Below are 18,645 nucleotides of genomic sequence, written 5' to 3'. Positions count from 1 at the left end.
TGCAGATCCGACTAGCTGAACACAATGCATTTCTAGAAAATCATTTGTGAGCTGATGGTTTCCATTATTTTCTATGGGAACATTTCTAATGTGTGATGTGGCCAACCTCCCTCCCTCCCTCCCTCCCTCCCTCCCTCCCTCCCTCCATGGTTTTCTATTGAAATGGCTGCCGCCGACCAGCAAAACAAGAATAAGCAAGGAAGTGGCTGTTCAGATATCTGAAGCAGTGTAGTGAAGTTTGGGTATAATTATTTGCATTCAGATAACTGAAATTTCGGATAACAGGACCTGCATGTACATTACTCAAAGATTTGCAACTGAACTCATGAACTGTATTGATTGAAAAGGAACATTGATTTTCAGGTGTCAGGAGACATGAACATGTGAGAAATGCAAGTGAGGAAAGTTAATGCTGGAAATCCAGGTGTGCACATTTAGCGCAACCTTTGTCGGTCCAATAGAAACCCCCATCTTTTCCCACTGGTATGCAAAGAAGATATTTGAGGATCTTATGTTGTCAGAATCCCACATCTTTCCTTACTATATCTCTGATTCTAGTCACTCTGTTGCTCTGCAACATGGCAACAAAATATGAAAAGAGCAGATGACCTCACTGAGCCAAATTCTGATTAAATGGGAATGAGGGAGAGGGGGACATTTTCAGGCCTACTGCTAGTGGACCTAACAGAGGACACATCCCTCATTTAGATCTCCTGGGCCCGAACCACTAGTACTGTTGGTTCAAGTACACTCTGAAACACCAAGTCATGGAATCTTTTAGAAGCACAGGCCTAGAGCAGGGATAGGGAACCAGTGGTCTCCTAGATACTACTAGACTACAGCTCCCACCATCTCTGACCATGGGCCATGCTGGCCAAGTCTGGGTCAAAAAACACCTCGTGGCCTAGAAAGTAAAAGAAGGGCCAAGCATAGAATACATCCTTGTTTCCTGCTAACTGCCCCTTGAGTGAGTTCCTGAGGTTTAGCAACCACACCTTGTTGGCAAGATGTAACACTGCTACTACCACTCGTTGCCTCTGGGCCATCCCAGTAGGACTTAAACAATTGTCATACATGTTGAAATTAAGGACCCCTTCATTTGATGTGATCTGGTGGAACTCAAAACAAATCTTACTTCTGTAGCTCTGAGGAGCGTTAGAAAGTTGTGTGAGAGAGCAATTGAGAGATCTGATTTGTGTTGATTATAGTGATACCAATTTGGAATTGGGAACGGGGAAAGGAGTGAAATCTAAATTAACGTCTGTAACATTTTGACTACTGACCTCAGTGCAATACTAGTTATAGTATTATTTGTTATCTCTTTCAATTACATTCAACTTCTCTTGGGTAAAGTTGGGTAAGATCACTTTCGTATTCATATCAACCAGGGGAGAGATTGTTATACCTCTGCCCCCTTTTAAGAATAAGAAAATGAGAATAAGAGACACAGTGCATTCTTTAGCTCTTATCTCCTTGCATCTCATTTTAGCCTCCCAAATATATACCTGAATTCTTTAGTTTCTTCCTAGTTTTGTTTGTGTATAGTTTTGCTGAATTGAAATAGGCCTTCATAGTACTACTCAGTAAAGTTTAGTTGCTAACTATTCTGAACCCCCAAATACCTTTAAAAGCCAGAATGAAAAGCATATTCTTTATAGTAGGAGAAATGGACCAGTACCAATACTACTTTGATAGATTTACAGCCTAAGCTAGGGAACCTGTGGCCCTCCAGATGATGATGGTAAACTCCAACTACTATCATGTCTGGTCATTGGCCTAGTTGATTGGGACTGATGGTGGAGTCCCCACAACATATGGATGGCCACAGGATCACTAAACTGGGCCTTATCATACGCATGTTTACTTGAAAGCAAGACCCACTGAATTCTGTAGGACTTTCAAGTAAGTGTGCACAGGATTGCTATTTTAGTACTAAAATGTGCTTTGGTATATGAGTGAGACAAGCATCTTGTGTTGATTTCTTCTTTTAAACTGTGAATCTTACTGAAGTTTCATTGCACATTCTTGAGTATCAAATTCCCAATGAACATTTCAGGATAATTTGTGGCCGTCTTCAGAATGTTACAGAACTATTTATATTTTACCACTTTTTCTCCCTGTAGGTTTTGGCATTGATTTCCTTCATCTGCATAGAAACCATCATGGTATGCTCCCCTTGTGAAGGCCTTTATTTCTTTGAATTTGTCAGCTGTAGTGCATCGGTAGTTACTGGAGTTTTGTTGCTTATGTTCAGTCTAAATCTCCATGCAAGAATACCACAGATCAACTGGAACATTACAGTAAGTTTTCATCCAAACCTTCACTTTATAAAAATAGCTGAATAAACATTTGAAGTTTAGACTTCAAGCACTGCTTGCCTTGTACAGAAACTTGAAACCGTTGGTAAATGTTATTTGCAGCAAGTAGAGTTCATGTGCTGCTTTATATTCAAAGTGAACCCCACTGGTGCAATAAGGATTATGAAATATTGGATGATAAAGTATATAAAGCTGAAATTGTGTGTAAAATCATCCCCATCCCCTGCATAATGCAGACTTTCCTTCAATGCTAATTTTTATTGTTCACAACTGAGGAAAGTATAGTCTGCAGATTTTGTTTAATACTGTACTTTATATTTACAAATGGTTAAAAATTAAATATGAACTGAGTGTATACTACAAGGTAGAGTCAATCTGTAAATCTGTGGGCCATCAATCCCTCTTCTAAAAACAGTCATATTTTGGGATTAACCTGCTTTTCTGAGTTTGGAAGTTGGAAGTGTGTGCTTTATGCATTTATCTTCTTTCTCACATTCTTTTAGGAATAGGGTTGCCACTGTTTTCACAAGTCCTGCTCTTGTACTCTTTTGAAGACAGGCATTTGGCTGGGGATATTTTTTTCCCCTGATAAGGAGATAAGTAGTAGGAAAAGTTTCCCCTGCTACATGCTTGCATGTCAGACACAGGAGCAGAGCCAGAATGTGGAAAGCAACTGATAGGGGCCACAGATTTCACTGTTTTTGTTTTGGCATAAATTTCACATAATTGTTGCACACAGTCTATTTAGAATTCATTAGAATCCCTATAAGGCAAATCCAAAAAGTCACCTTACGCTCTTCTGATATCTCAATGGGTTTTGTTGGTCCTTTGCAGTTTCTTGAACTTTTGGTTAGGTTCCTCTTGAACCCTATCTTTATATCCCTTCTTTCTTCCAAATGAGCCTAGGTGGCAAACAACAAATGCTAAAACAATTATAACACATTTAAAACAATATACAATATACATAATTGACTGGGAAAGATCTCAATTTAAAAGGCATGCTGAGAGAAGGTCTTCAATAGGTACCAATAAGACAACAGAGATAGCACCTGTCTCATATTCAAAGGGAGGGAATTCCAAAGGGTGGGTGACAACACCAAAGTCCCAATTCCTACATTGTATAGATGGAATCTGCAGGAAGCCCTCATCTGCAGAGCACAGTGATCAGTTGAGCATATAAAGACTGGTATGTTTCATGTATCTTTGCCCCCAAGCTGTATAGAGCCTTGTACACCAAAACTGGTACATTGAATTTGGCCCGATAGCTAATACGCAGCCAGAGCAATTCTTTCAACGGATACATTCAGTAGCTTATTATTTTACTTCACTTGTCCTCCCACCCTTTCTGTGGGTATGCATGAGAGACTGGCAGGTTGGAATACTGGTTCCTTGATCTCTTGGATTCTGGTAGGCCAAGGAGTGTGTACTCCACCTTCTAGTATGTATCCTGAATTGTGTGTACATGCTGAAAACCTTTGAAAGGGGAAAAACTACATGGCGTCATGAGTCTGTCTCAGCTGCTGGCCACAGTAAATTAGATCACTAGGCCAGTCAGTGATCCTTAATCTCTGTTCCTGTTTGGATTAAGGAACACTGTATTTTGAAGTTCTGCCTCCTTTGTCTTACTGTACATGATGAGTATTCACAACTTTCTGGCAGCAACAGAATAAAGAGAGAAATGTTGTACATTTGGCAGCAGTGATCCCATTTACATCCTAACTGAGGAATTGCATGCCATCTGAAATATTATTCAAAATGCAACACATGGAAGGTGAAGCTTGTAAAGGACTGTAGTATGGCATGCTAGGAAGGAAACTGAAAAAAATGTGTCCAGAGAAAGAGTGGATAAGTCATACTCCTGTCTCTGATAGTTTTGCTATGAGAGTATGAAAAATGATAGTGGAAATTTCCCCTTTGTTAAATAAAACAAATAGATCAGCTCTGCAAGGATGTGTGCAAGTAGCATAAAGGAATGTGATGGGCATCTGAACACATGTTTCAGATGAGTTTATAGTCACTCATACTGCTTGCTTAAATGTATTGAAAAGAATCAAGTTATGTATTTTAGTTATTATAATTGCCCTTTCCCATTCCCATATGATTGGCTTGACTGGATCCTGTTTGAAATAGTGCACAGGATGATATCTAGTTTCAATCACTAAGATTCTGACAACAAATGGTTTGGCTAAATGTTAGAAATTTGACTTAGCATTGGAAAGCAATTACTGATTTTGAGTGAGGATTTCAAGGAAAGAACATTATGTGGCAAAGAAGTTGGTCCAGTCACATAGAATAGAAATATGTGAAATCAGGAATAAGGGAAGTGAACAGAGGACTGTTCTTTGTCATGAGCCAAGCTAGATAATCACCCCTTGCAATACATTTTTTATTTAACTCCATGTTAATTTTTTTTTGGTGTCAATATCTAAGAGAATCCTAAGGTTGCTCTAACCACTAGTGATTTCAGATGCCTAGGTTGCTGAAATAGCTCAACGAGAGAGATGTTGTGTTTCAAATGAAGGTCTGGAAGCAAAAGTCATTGTGGACATCTTCAGAATCTTTCAATAAAATATACTTACTTATCCTTTTGTTGCAGTCTGTTCCATTTAGTCCTTTATTTTCTGTTCTTCCTCTATAGAACTTCAACCAGCTTTGTATATGGGAGCATGGAACGATAATTTCAATGAAAGCTTGTTATGCCGTGCCATTATGTTCTGGCTTTGGCTAACTGTGCTTGACTCTTGGCTTACGTCTAACATAAACACAAGACCTATAATTGCCATGCATATAAGAAAATTGCTGTATCTATTCAGAGTTTCTAAATGATATTCTGTGACCTGCACAATCAGCTTAGTTCCCTGTTCCATATTGTAATGGAAAGTTTTGGCCATTGACCTTCAGCAGCTCTGCATTTTTTTAATGACCAAATGTGCCAAGGTGAAATGTATTGTATTATATAAATACCCTAGGAGCTAACATCAAAGCAATGTGCAGACTTATTTTGTTATAGTGAAGTGTAATCAAACACTTTCTTTTCATTGGTTGTAGATGTTAGAATTATACAGGCTAATGAAAGAAGTGGTTTGTTTTTAGATTCCTAGCATCCTTCCTCGTATGTGGAACTAAGACTGGAAAAAATATTTTTTCCCCTTTGCCAGTGTCAAGAGAAAAGAACCCATTTATATATTTTTGTTCAGAACTGTCAGCTGCTTAGAGATTTTGTATATTTCTGCCCTTAAATGCCAGTATCTAAAATGCCAGTATCTAAAATAACCAATGAAGAGGTTAATACTGGCTAAGAAACCTCTTGTCTCTGGAGACAGGCTGGGCTATTCAAGAGTGGGAGACAGCTGTCCTGCACTCAGGATAACCCTTTATTATTTTTTCTCTAATTCAGCGGAATTCCAGCAGTTGCTTTAGGGAAACAGGAGAGCAGGTTGGGGATAAGAAGTTCTGCCCATTAGTAGCTTTCACCACATACAGAGAGATCTAAGATTTGTAAAGGAACATTTTTGTTCTTGTTTCTATATTGCTGGCAACTTGCCTCTGTATTGTTGTAGGCCTTCCTGCATAGGCCAGCACTGGAAGTCTGTCAAATGCTGTGGATGGACTGTATTCTACCCTTCTGTTCTAATGGAACAGGAAGATTCTTTATTTCTTTTATGAACTGGAAAACCTGCAAGCACATTCAGCCTATTCGTAACAAGCCCCACAGGAATCTTATTCCTGGACACCAGAATGAGGCAGACAACTATATCATCTGCCTTTATTTTCAGCCAGTTGGTTTACTTACACTTTCCTCCAAAACCCGTGCTAAATGTTAAGCTTTTATGAATTTGACATATAAGAAATGAAACCCTACCGAACAGCCTAGAAATGTTATTTTCTCTGCAATAGCCAAAGTCTGCAAATTTTGTACTACAACGAGAAGTTTTGAGTCGTGTAGCATCTTTCATTTCTGGGCCAAATAAGTTATTGCTGCAGCCAGCATCCACATTCCTTAGATCAGAAAATTGCTGTTTGGTCATTCCATTAGTTCAAAATGGCAAGTTGTGGGGAGGCTTGAATAGGGCATTCTCTCTCTCTCTCTCTCTCTCTCTCTCTCTCTCTCTTCAAAAACATCTGGCCAGAATATGGATGCCAGAGGGCATTCCTTTCATAAGTGGAAAAATGTTCCCTTGTTACTACCAAAATCACATTACCAATAAATCGGAATTTATAATTGGCTTTTAATAGTTCAATTTCTTGACTTTAGCCATTAAAAATGTGCAGATAACATATCATAATATATTTAATCTTCACTAATGCTTGCACCTTCAGTCACTGTGAGGTAATGTAGCATACATTTTACATGAGGTCTATCTGAGCTAATCTTCCTTAGCAAGGTAACTTTTTAAAAATTAGTGTAACCATATACAGTAGATGGTTACATTTGATAGAATAATCCAGAGAGCTTTTGTATAACAGATCAACAAGCAGTATCCTGGATATTTGTGGTTTTGTTTTTTCATTCCTGTATAAACTTTTCTGCCTGTCCTTCTTGGTAGACATTGGAACGAGACCAAATAATAATGTTGGTCTTTCTGAACTTAGCACAGTGAGTTCAGTTTCTGCATTGTCCAGAAAAGTTTCCTTTCCTTTTGTTTTGTATCACCTCAGAAAGCCCAGTCTTGTTTCGATAGCCAACACTCTGCCTGCCCAAGTAAAATAAACACATGAAGCCGCTGGATAGAAAGGCTCAGAGTCTGCCAACACTTGAAGAAACTGGCATTTAGGGAATTATTTTGTAATTTGGGGTTTAGGAGGCATTGCCTAGGTATCTGACCAAAGTTTGCCCACTGAACTAATAAAATAAAATAACTCTTTCCATCCATAACTCTTTAGACACTGCTTTCCTTTTGACTGGGGCAGCTAATAAGACTTCTTGAATGATGGAGCATGATGACCTGAAATGATACAGAAAACTGCAGTTTTCATTAAATCAGTTATGAATGAGATAAAGGATATTTGCAGTTTAGATTGATTTTGAATCTTCTCCTAGATTGTCCTGCAGACTCTTCTATCCTGGAACTATTTTACTAAAGAAATTGCTGTCTCAAAGCTGCTCTTATTTCAACTGAATTTCTTTCATCTGTGCGGTGTGTGTGTGTTGTCTACAAGATTTCATAGTAAAGCCTGCACTGAGACATAATTCAGAATACCTCATCTCTTTTTAATTAACTGAATTGGTTTAGAAGAATTTTCTAAATAGTATCATCTTTCTGAATAAGCCCCCGAAGTATTAAATTTCCATGGGGAATTAGTATTTGAGCAATAGTCCTCAACCCCCTGATGTGAGGTTGCACAATTCCAGTCCAGCTCCATTCATGCTATGTACAACAGGTTGAAGTTTTCTGGTAGACATCAGAACTGTTACTTTCCTTAAGTCCTTAAGTTCCTTAAGTGCCATAGTGTCAGGACATGGTCTGGGTAAAACTTGAAGCCAACATTCTGTGGGTTTGAATAAGCAATTTAAGCATGCCTGGAAGGAGGAAGGTGAGATGCTTGTATACATTGTTAAGGAGTTGCATTTATATGCTGTAGACAGAACTTTCTCTTCTTATTTGCTTGCTTGGGGATCAAATTGATTTGCCCTGTTCTCAAGCCAGAACAGTAAGGCTCAAAGGCATAGTAGCCTTCAATAATGCAAACTTGATTCCTTGTTTCCTTTGTATGATTACATATTTTGCAGACAGAAAAATCTGTTTCAGTGAATGTACAGATTACACAAGTCTTCTACTTATTTGAGCATGAGATTGAGAATAGTGTTGTATTCGTTGCATTCAGTTTTCATCAGTTCACTATGTTGTTAATAACATATGTATGTCCATACAACCCCAAAATCTTTGCATGTTGACCTAATTCACAGGTTTATGTTCAAGAAAATGGCCAATTTGGACCCAAAACATATTTCTATTATTATTCTCCATTTTGGTGTGCCTAAGCTAATAGTTGAGAACCCCTGGATTTTACTTTCTGAAGGACTTTAAGTTGTTCATAAAACATTAGGCTGGGAGAAAAGTGATCTTGAAATTTGTATTTGTGATAGAGAGCATCCAAAATACAGTCTGTATCACTAACCGGAGCACCAAATTTGTTGGCAGTGGTAGAAACAGCATATGTAAATTATGATCAGTTTGAGTGTTTGTTCTATGTATTTTGTTTGTTTGTTTTTGTTATTTGCATGTTGGTAAGTCAATAAAATACCAAACAAGTTTTCTTTATGTCTGTAACTCCTTAGAATTATAATTATGCCTGTAGCAATATATTAATAGATGGTTTGGAAAGCTTTGAGCTTGAAACTATTTGAGTTTCTTTGCTAAGTAACAGCAAGTCAATGAAACTGAACTGCAGGAGTTTCTGAAAGCTTTGTTATGTTTCAGGGAAAATAACACGTTTAAATTTTTTTCTTTCACTGTGTGAAATGATATATTCATATATGTCAACACAGATCCTGTACCATGCAAATAAAAAGTCAACATGTAGTACAAATATCCTGTATTATATAATGCAGTAGATGCATGTGGCAGTCATGTGAGTTACTTTCTAATTTCCAGAGAGTTAGCAGTCAAAAATAAATCTATATATACTCTATAGCTCGGTCATGAACATTTTTGTGGCTTGAAGAAAGAACAGTATTTTTGGCTGAATAGACATGTTGCACAAAGGTTCATCACTTGGAATGGAAGGAAGCTCTAAACAAATTACAGAAAGCTTTACTTGTTTTCTTAGCAGTTTCCCTCCCTGTTCATTACAGTGCCAGGCCCTAAACTATAGTGCAGTAATTATCTATTGGTGTATATAATATGTGTTATTCTGTATCATTACCTCTTTTGCATAAAGAATATATTGTGTGCAAACTGTTAAAATTGTTCTGTTTTCAACCAGTCACATAGACATTGTCACTGTGAAATAACTTGCCTAATTCTGTTTTAATAGGATTTGGTCAATACTGGACTCTGCACTTTTTTCTTTTTCATTGCATCTGTAGTACTTGCTGCTCTAAACCATAACAAAGGAGCAGAAATTGCAGCTGTGGTAAGAAACAATGTTAATTTATTTTCATTAGTTTATAGGAAAGATAACCGGTTAACTTGTATCCTTTTCACAGTGCTAAACAGCATTGCATGTTTTGCTCAACTTTCTTTTTCTGAAGATTCATCATTTCCTGCTATTTTTTTTTAGTCAGCTTGCAAGCAGTGAGGAGGCTATTAATAAGATGTTAACTTCGACATGCTAGTCTCGTCAATAGTTTGCAACAGTGGTGAAACCTGCAAAGCCAAGTAGACAGTGCTATGCCATAAATCACCAATATTGTCTGGCACTGTCCTATTTCAGTAGTGAGCCGCATAAACACCAGCTTGCGTCAGTAAGAAGCTTCCTTAGGAAGTTAATACTGTTAATCATAAAGAGGGCTACAGATATTCAGCAGCTACTCCTTTTAGTATTTTACTAAAAACATTTACTCTGTGTATTTACTCTATGTACCTCTTTTTTGTGCGTGCATGCGGTCTTGATATATAATATGAATTTTTTTCCAGCCTCTGCTGTGCTATGATACCTGTACTTTATTGCTAGTTTGCACCCCTGGCTACATATTGCACATTTGCCATCCATTGTGCATTGCCATTCATGCAATTCATTGCTTATTTGCACCTTGCTGCTATTCATGCAGTTTATTGCATATTTTAACTGAGATTAAAATTTGAATAACAGCATGTATTCTGGTAACTTCCTTTGATCTTGTGAGGTGAGAGATGGTTGATGAATGCCTAAGCAATGAAAGAGAGAGGAGCCAGGGAGACAATAGTATGGAACCACCATTTCAGTGGTTATAGGCAGAAGGGTTGGTCAAAAAGATATGGAAGAAGGAGTGTTAATTACTGTAAGACTGGAATTTACTATCCTGTAATTACTGCTGGCCCGGGACTGCTAAGTGAAGGGCAGACTACAAATCTGAATAAACAAATAAATAATACAGTCAAATCAAAGGTCCATTTAACTAAGTTTTGTCTACACTTAACGACAGCAGCTCTCTAGAGTTTCAGATAGTGACAACAGCTCTGACTGGAAATATTGAAGGTTGAAGCTGGGGCCTTCTGCATTCACAATCGATGCTCTTAACAATGAGCTATGGCTCTTCTGCAACGCCTGAAAATTCTTCAGCAAATTTTAAAGAGTTTTAAAAGTGCAAGATTCTTAGGCATTGCAGAGAATGGCAGGAAGGTTCTATGTCATATGTTGCCAATTCATGGCCTTCACTGTGGCTCATATAGGCACCCAACACAAACCTCACAGCCAAATCAGTACTGCTGCTGAATTTTGCTGCTGCAATGTAAATTTTATTCCCTCCACCGCCAGCTTGGGAAAATGTGATTGTGAGGGAGGGGGTACCTGGGAGGGCGAGGGTTAACATTCCCTATGCCCATCCTCCCCATAAGTATATACGAGGGTCTGTCTACTGCTGGCTCCTCCCAAGCCCACTGACACGCAGTTCTTGTCCTTCCACTCACCAGCTGCATGGGAAAGGCTTTTATTCTATCTAGCATGACATCAGCTCATCGACCATTTTCCAATGCTTAAATTACTGTTCTGTTGTTATAAGTGGAAGCAGTTGGGGTGTCTGGATTCCTTAACTTAGGTCTCTAGAGAAGTCCTATTAGTAATTTTCAGGTGCTGTGCCTTATTGTCTTATCAATGGATCTCCCTTTATTAAAGGTACCAGCAAGATAGACAATTCCAAAAAGGCAAGCAGTTAATTACCCAGTCAACAAAATGAAGAGACTTAATATGTCTGGCTTGTTTTTAAAGAACTTTTAAAGAAGTAGCATGAAGGATAAATGTACGCTATGTAATTATAAGTGAAGGTATAAGGTCAACACACATAAAGCCAACAATCAGCTGCAATATTTCTGTATAAAGTTACTAAATTCTTAATCACTTAAATAAAATGTCATTCTTTTCCCTTTCCCTTTTTTGTTTTTGTTTAGATATTTGGTTTTCTGGCAACTGCAGTTTATGCTGTGAATTTATTTTTAGCTGTTAAAAATTGGAGAATTAACAGCCGACAACAAAACACAAGGCAGACCAGTGATTATATGCGTGCTCGGACAGAATCCAGAGAAGTGGATCATCGCCCAGAGATTCAGCGTCTGGATGGGTGAAAATCTCACGCAAAATGGGATTTCCCAGAAGAAGTAAAATAAAAGCCTACAGACTTTTTTTAAAAAAAATAAATGTTCACTTTTATAGGAAAAGGGGGAGCATGTGGTGGCCGTGAGCATTTGCATGTACAAAGAGAGAGAGAGAGAGGACTTGAGAAATTATTGGCATGAAGGCCATAATTGCGGAACTTTTCAAATGAAGATACTTGTCCATAAATGTGGTAAATGAAGAGAAGGATACATGAGAGTGAAGAATTGTCTTGGTGCACAGTACTTTGAGTTAGCAGAGTCAGAGAGAAGATTGGTATTCAGTCTACATTCCCACCATCCAGTAAAAATATGATAGTTAGAACTGGCAAAAGATTGTTCTTTTGAAAATGGAGTTTCCAACCGTAGACATAGTGCATCAGGGAAAGAGATAGCAATAACATAAATCAGGTATTGAGTTACACAGCCACTGTGTATGTTCCCTTAACTAGATTCCCCAATTAACTTTAGTTCTCACACTCCTACAGTTCCACTGTGTATCTGTAACAGCCATTCATGCCAGTTCGAGGATTGACTGGTGGAAAATAAGTTTTCTGCTAAACAGAAAACACAAAGCCCACTCCATTTGTGACCACAACCAGGTATGAACTGGGATGTAACACCTCAATACACTACACATTGTTTTCCTTTTCCACTTTACAAGGGAATAATGTGAAATTGGTATTGAGGCTCTCTGTTCCTCTTACATTCAACCATAGGAAAACTGATTGTGGTCAGGGTTGTTTTGTGTTGAGTTCATATCCATACTGCAATATTCCTAAAACTATATACAGTTGTACCTCGGTTTTCGAATGTAATCCATTCCGGAAGACCGTTTGAGTTCTGAAATGTTTGAAAACCGAAAACTCAATAGCTGACAGCTAGGCCTCAAGATCTTGCACTCAGCAGAAGCCGCATGGCATGTTTAACTTCCAAGGCGTGTTTGAAAACCAAAGCATTTACAGCGTTCGAAAACCGAAATGTCCATCAACAGAGATGTTCGAAAACTGTGGTACCACTGTAATTACAGACCCTGAGAGTGTGTGTCTGACTTCAAATTTTGATTATCCAGGTTGCTCTGCATTATTTTCTGAATTAGAATCTTTTTATGAATTTTGCTACAGTTATCTGAATAGTAAGGTTTTTTTAGGCATGAGAGCAGATCTACAAAATGTTTGAATAATTGTCCACAGATGAAGACTTATTTTGCCGAGTAGCATTTATGTGGTTCATTTAGTTTACATACCATTCTATATAATTCCGGTTTTCCCTCAGTCTTCCCAGCAGTGTTTCATGGGAAAAGTAATGTACTCTGTGGGTAGGGGATTTGGAACCAGTCATTAGAATCTCTCTTTAGCTTCTTGCTTCATGCTTTTGCATCTGTTGTTGAGGTCAGCCACAAAATGAGTATATAAAATCAGTAATTCTTCTCAATATGTTTCCATTATGATGATGAACAGTTATCAGTGGAGGTACACTTATTCCTGGGACAGTTGTGTATGCACCTTGAAAGCTAGGAAGTAGAATTGTGAATGTCTGTTGAATGTCACTGATTGTAGAGCGTGAGAGTCCCCATTTTTATATATGTTGACCATGTTGCATGATATTGGTGAGCCCTCTAATCTTCTGGATCCTAAAAGCATATTTAAGCCTTTAAGATCCTTTATTTTTCCTAACACTTTAAGTAAATGTTAAAATAAAAGGAAACATTAGTAAAAATAAAAGGAAAAATTGGGACTGTCCAAGGCTGTGTATGATCTCAACACCAGCTGCTGGGGTGAGATTCAGTATCCTAAGAATGCATTGACTTTCGTTTTTCAAAAAAGCTATTTTGAACTCCTTGAGGCGGTGGAGATAAGCCTGAAAATTGTGGGCTGTCCCTGGAGTGGCTGGAGGGAAATCCAGTCCTCTGCATAGTTCCTGTTGTCAGCAGAAACAGTATAAGATATGCCAGTCACTTGACTTATTAGTCATGTGCAGAGCTATATTTTAGTAATAATCCCAGAACCTTTTGAAAGCATATAAACTTCTACTTTTTGAATGGGAACTTTTATTTAAAGTTGTGTAATTCAAGAGTACTCTGCTTATTGCCATGGCTGATTTCCTCAAATAACAAGGGTGTATTCTGATTTCTGCCCAATTTGTTAAAAATAAGAAAAAGAACTCAAGTTACCAGAAAACCATTTTTTTGTTCTAGTGGTATTTTTTGGGACCAAAGAATAGCTATACATTTTTAGATTGGAGACACATTTGTAATTTGAAAGGGATAGGTTTGGTGTGATGGTACATATTTAATATAAAAAGATTGTATATTTTATGGTATGCTTTGACAATATGCTCCAATGAAATTCAGGCATTCCTGAAGCACAGACTGCTTGGACACACATTTAAGAACATTTTTGTTCTGAATTTCCCCTGCAGTGTCCCTGATACTATGACGAGGCTTTCTTTTTAGGATTTTATTTGATTTGGGGGGGGGGGGTATTAGACGCAGAAACAGTGATCCCAAGAATTAGGCACATAGACCCATATTTTCAAGAAGTCCTTTGACCTTGCACTGCTTGAATAGCAAATCATCAAGCTGCTTGGCAAACGGTTTTTGAAACTGAGTGGAGTTTCAAGAGCAATTTGTAATATGACCTGCTAGTGAGGGAGTCTGACATTAAGATCCCATTGGCAGTGATGAGAGCTCTCTAGTTTTTTGTCCACAGTACATAAGTCAAAACTAGGTAGTACTTCCCTGCTTGCTCAGCTCACTAACCCTCCTCGGTTTTCCTATGCAGGATCACAACCTCTCCCCCTGCCTGCTCCCAGTTTTCTCTGTCTTTCTCAACTGCCAGACAAAGCCTCTGTTAGTGCCAGAGAAGAGCGCCTCCCCTTGGCAGGTCATAGCAGCATCTTCCCAACCCACCATCCTCTTCCTAAGGTGATCCATTCAGACTCTGAGATGAAATTCTGCAAGGGCTGATATCCAAGTCACTGCTCAGCCCATGTGCCTCTTGCACACCTTAGCAACTTGGACTCCCATCACCGTGTGATGTCAGACCAGTACAAATATTATATAGAGAGATAGGAAAACGAGATGACAATGATATCTGAAGAACTTGCAGATAAAAACTGGACATTTTCTTTCAAGTTTGCAAACATTATTCAACTTGTTACATTATTCTGAAAGTGCTTGCTTAAGGGCAAACTGATTCAGCTGCACAAGCCTTGTGCGCTATGAGATTTGTTTGCTTATTTCATTTTCAGCCAAGTTTAGCTTAAGTTGAAAGGAAGTTTCTTAATGCCTTGTGAGTCGCAGTTCTGTTTGGGAGTGTGAGTATGATCTATACAAAGATGACTCTTGATTGAATGTTTACAGGATTTAAAGTTGTGGTAGAGAACAGGGATACTTGATATTGCCTTAGAGATCTAGTGTCCTTTTCATAGCCTATGTATGCTATCCAGCAAAGTCATATTGATAGCAGACCCATTGAAATAAATGGATTTAAGTACATTGATTTCAGTGGGTATACTATGAGTATGACTAAATTCAGTATCACCACAATTTAAGATTTTAAGTAATAAAATGCAGCAAGTGACAGTGTCTGAGTGACTGTCATATGTATGTATATTCTAGTACAGCAATTTATTGTATTTTTCACTCCATTATGCATATGTGCTCACCTGTCCAGCTAAATGTTGTGATCTGTACGGTGCTGGAAGTGTCCACTGATGTAAGAGATTAACCATGTATCCCTTGATTAGCTCTCTGTAGATTCTATAGAGAATCAGATTTTGTGTTCCTTCCAATATGGATTCTTGGTGAAAATGATTCATTTGCCCTAGTAGGAATGGTTCACTCCCTATTATGTTGTTTCAAAAGCATGACTGAACCTGTGTCCAAAACAAAACAATCCACTTTATAAAGTGTGATATTATTTGGAACCCGGTTTATGTATATGTTAATCACTCATCTGGGATAGTGCCTGTCTTAATCTGTCCTGGAAGGGTGGCTGAATTCCTTTTAGTAGTTGATAGTATCTGAATAACTCTTTCGCACACCTTTTAGACCACATCAGTTGTTTCTCTCCTCTCGCCCCTGCTTTTACACATTTTAAGTATGCATCATTTTAAACTTGGCAAAAGCAGGTTTTTTTAATGCATAGCTTGTACAGTAGCCTTGATTCTTATATTTATATTATAGGACTTTGTGATTTCAATATTGAGTTAATTTCTTCCCTATGATTTTCATGGAAGGTTAGTCAGTCTGTTTTAAAGCTTGCTGTCAGCCTTTGTTTTGTAGTTAATTATGAAGACGTAAGTACCCAATGCAACATGTAGATATTTTTGGAGTTTTAACTTCTATAGTTAGGGCTGGTCCCTACAGCTGTGCTAATATCCTCTAGGTGAAAAGCAAAAGGGTGGGATCTACTTTTTAAAAAACAGCTGCAGATGATTTTGCAAAATACAGTTCACCTCTGTTGCAGTTTAATTCAAATGTCTTGAGAGGCATAGAAATAGATGGTTTGAAGGAAATATCTGATTCCTTTTTTTCTATACATTCCACCGATCTTTTATTCTGGAGTTGTCCTGTTCAAGTTCAAGAGTGCAAGGCTGTTCTGAAGCAAAAGACTTAGATTGTAACTTTTTAAAATGTCTTTCACTTGCAAAGATGTAATTGCAAAGGCCCAATTCTTGAAGTGGGCCTTTTGGTAAGACAGGAGTCATGAGCTCTGCCAACAAGCCATGTTTAATGTGGCTTAGGCTGCAATCATATACCTACGGACATGGGCGTAAGCTCCATTTAACTCAGTGAGACATTTTTGAGTACACATGTTTATAGCTTGAATTGTCTATTATGGGAGGCTAATCACTTTTGTGTGCCACAGACACTTTCTATTGCCGTCTGAGGACTTCTCTGTCTAAACATTTCAGTAAAACTAGATGGAGCCTGACACTTCCAGGGCCAGTAGACACTGTAACATCTTAGTTTTCAATGTTGCCTTTCAATACTGTCTTCATTTGTCCAGTGTTTCAGACTTGAATGTGTATTGGTATTTCCCTTGTTGCATGTTATGAACACCTAGGGCACTCCAGCACTGCCGTTAGTGCACCTTTTGGTGAAAGTTTGCAGGGGGAGAATGCATATATTTGTTATCAGATTTAGTGACTCTTGGATAGCTCCCATTCACCTAGACACCCTGGAATAATTGATGCACTTAAGTTGTCTTCTGTGGACAAATTTCACATCTGCATTATTGCGGATGGAACCTATTTGTATATATTGAAGTTTAAGTAACTGATATACCAATATTGAAAAGGTAAACTGTATATTTATTATTCATAGTATCATCCCAGTTTGGATTAGAGACGTTGCCACTTGTTATGCCTTTTCATATCTGTTGATGAACAAGACACAGTCTCACCTAGGGTGCCTTTGTGTGCGTGTGTGTGTGCGTGCTCAGTCAAATTAAGATCCTACACACAAACACTATTTTTGTAACCATGAATGGCTCATAAATTGTAGTTTCTTTAAGCTTCTGTTAAATACCAGCCTTAGTGAAATAACAAGGCTTCTTTTTGGAATATGCACTTAAGTACTCTGCTTTCTAGTTGGACTTGAAAGGTATGCTCCAATTGTGCTGTCATGTCCAAAATAAAGGTTTTTTTAAAGGAAGTATAGGCGTTTTTAAGACCCCAATTAATCTACGTAGAAAGTAAAATTGGTTAGTGGTGGAACCAGTTTGAAATTGGCAGTAAAGGAGTGATACCCAGTTTATGTGCCAACCCAAGGCAGTACATTGAAAGTAGCACTAGTGGGTGAACTGGTCATTTTTCCTCCTCCTAAAGCAGTTTCAAACATGTAGTAAGGTTGCATTTCCACACATCTTGCTTTTTAAGGGACTGTCTGAAATCCAGTAAACTTGAGCTAGACATGGAAATTCAAACCCCAAGTAGTGGCAATCTGTGTCTCAGTTCCCCTCCCATTGACTGATGCTGTGTTCCAGCAGACCTGTTTCACAAACCAAAACTCTGGTGACCAAAAACATTGTTGCATTTTGTGATATTTCTTGTTCAGGATGAGATTTGTGACCATAGAAGCCTGTGTATTGGAACTCAAAATTTTAGTTTGCTTTCAAATATTAAGTTATCTAGTATGTGAAATACTCTTTGTATTAAAACCAGAAAGTTGCTATTAACTTTTTGCTTATAAATGTTTAATTTAATGCAAATTGTGGGCTTCTCAAATGGTTGCAGAAGAATCTTTTGGTTAACTCAAGAGTTAACTTTTTGAATCGGTCAATTCCTGAATTAGGTAGAATGGATCCAGTTTTCTTTTTGGTAGCATGCAGCTGCCCTTAATTCTCTTGATTTATTGGGTACTGTGAAATAACTCAGACATTCCAGCTAAGTACAGAAGAGAGTTAAGAGAACCCATTGCTTGGTATACAGCACACTAAACACTCTTGGAAGCAAGTCCCAAGGATTTAAATGTTCTTACTTCCAAATAACTGTGGTTAGTCATGTGCCTAGAGTACAATACCAAGCACACTCTGAACAAACAGTAATAATTGAAATGCTTGGGACTTAACTTACAGTAAATGTGCTTAAGAACAGAGGTTAGAAAGTTGCTCCAGTTGCCATCTTGTTGCAGTCACTACAGGCTTTGCTGTAGACTTCAGAAGGAAGCGGCTTTCATCCTACCTAGGCCTTCAATGTTTTATTCTGACATGTAGATCAGTCAGTTTCCTTAGATGCTTTCACTGCAAATCACAGCACCTTTACACTAACAAAAGAGATTTGCACCATAATTATATTACTTTGCTCTGCATTCAGATGATGACTTCTGCCTTCCTGGTTTAGCAGCAAAAAATATTTAACTTGGGTACGCAGGAAGCTTTCCTGTGCACAAGACCCCCTTTGGTTCCATATGTGGAGAATCCTGTGTGTGCTGTGAAACCTTTCCAAAATTTAGTTCAACTGGTCCTGAAATCATTATGGAGACAAGTGATAGCTGTATGCCATGCACTTCCTTTTAATTTGCAATATTAGTATACATTTTATAAATTTCAAGATGGATTGTAGTAATGATTTTTTACTTTTCTTGTGAT

At 38.0% G+C, this 18,645-nt stretch overlaps 1 protein-coding gene across 1 annotated transcript in view; it reads left to right on the top strand.

Moving 5' to 3' along the window:
* The window catches only part of CMTM4 (CKLF like MARVEL transmembrane domain containing 4), a 32,333-nt gene extending 18,602 nt beyond the window's left edge, over positions 1-13,731 (top strand). Inside the window, exons 2-4 of the mRNA XM_082232396.1 lie at positions 2,124-2,300; positions 9,297-9,395; positions 11,348-13,731. Coding sequence (XP_082088522.1) covers positions 2,124-2,300; positions 9,297-9,395; positions 11,348-11,521 — 450 coding nt within the window. The 3' untranslated portion in view covers positions 11,522-13,731. The remainder of the gene's footprint in view (positions 1-2,123; positions 2,301-9,296; positions 9,396-11,347) is intronic.
* Positions 13,732-18,645: the final 4,914 nt, after the last annotated feature.

The sequence above is a fragment of the Podarcis vaucheri genome, assembly GCF_965113315.1.
Source record: "Podarcis vaucheri genome assembly, chromosome: 7".
In the NCBI taxonomy this organism is placed as follows: domain Eukaryota; kingdom Metazoa; phylum Chordata; class Lepidosauria; order Squamata; family Lacertidae; genus Podarcis; species Podarcis vaucheri.
This window is presented reverse-complemented; position numbering and strand designations above follow the sequence as displayed.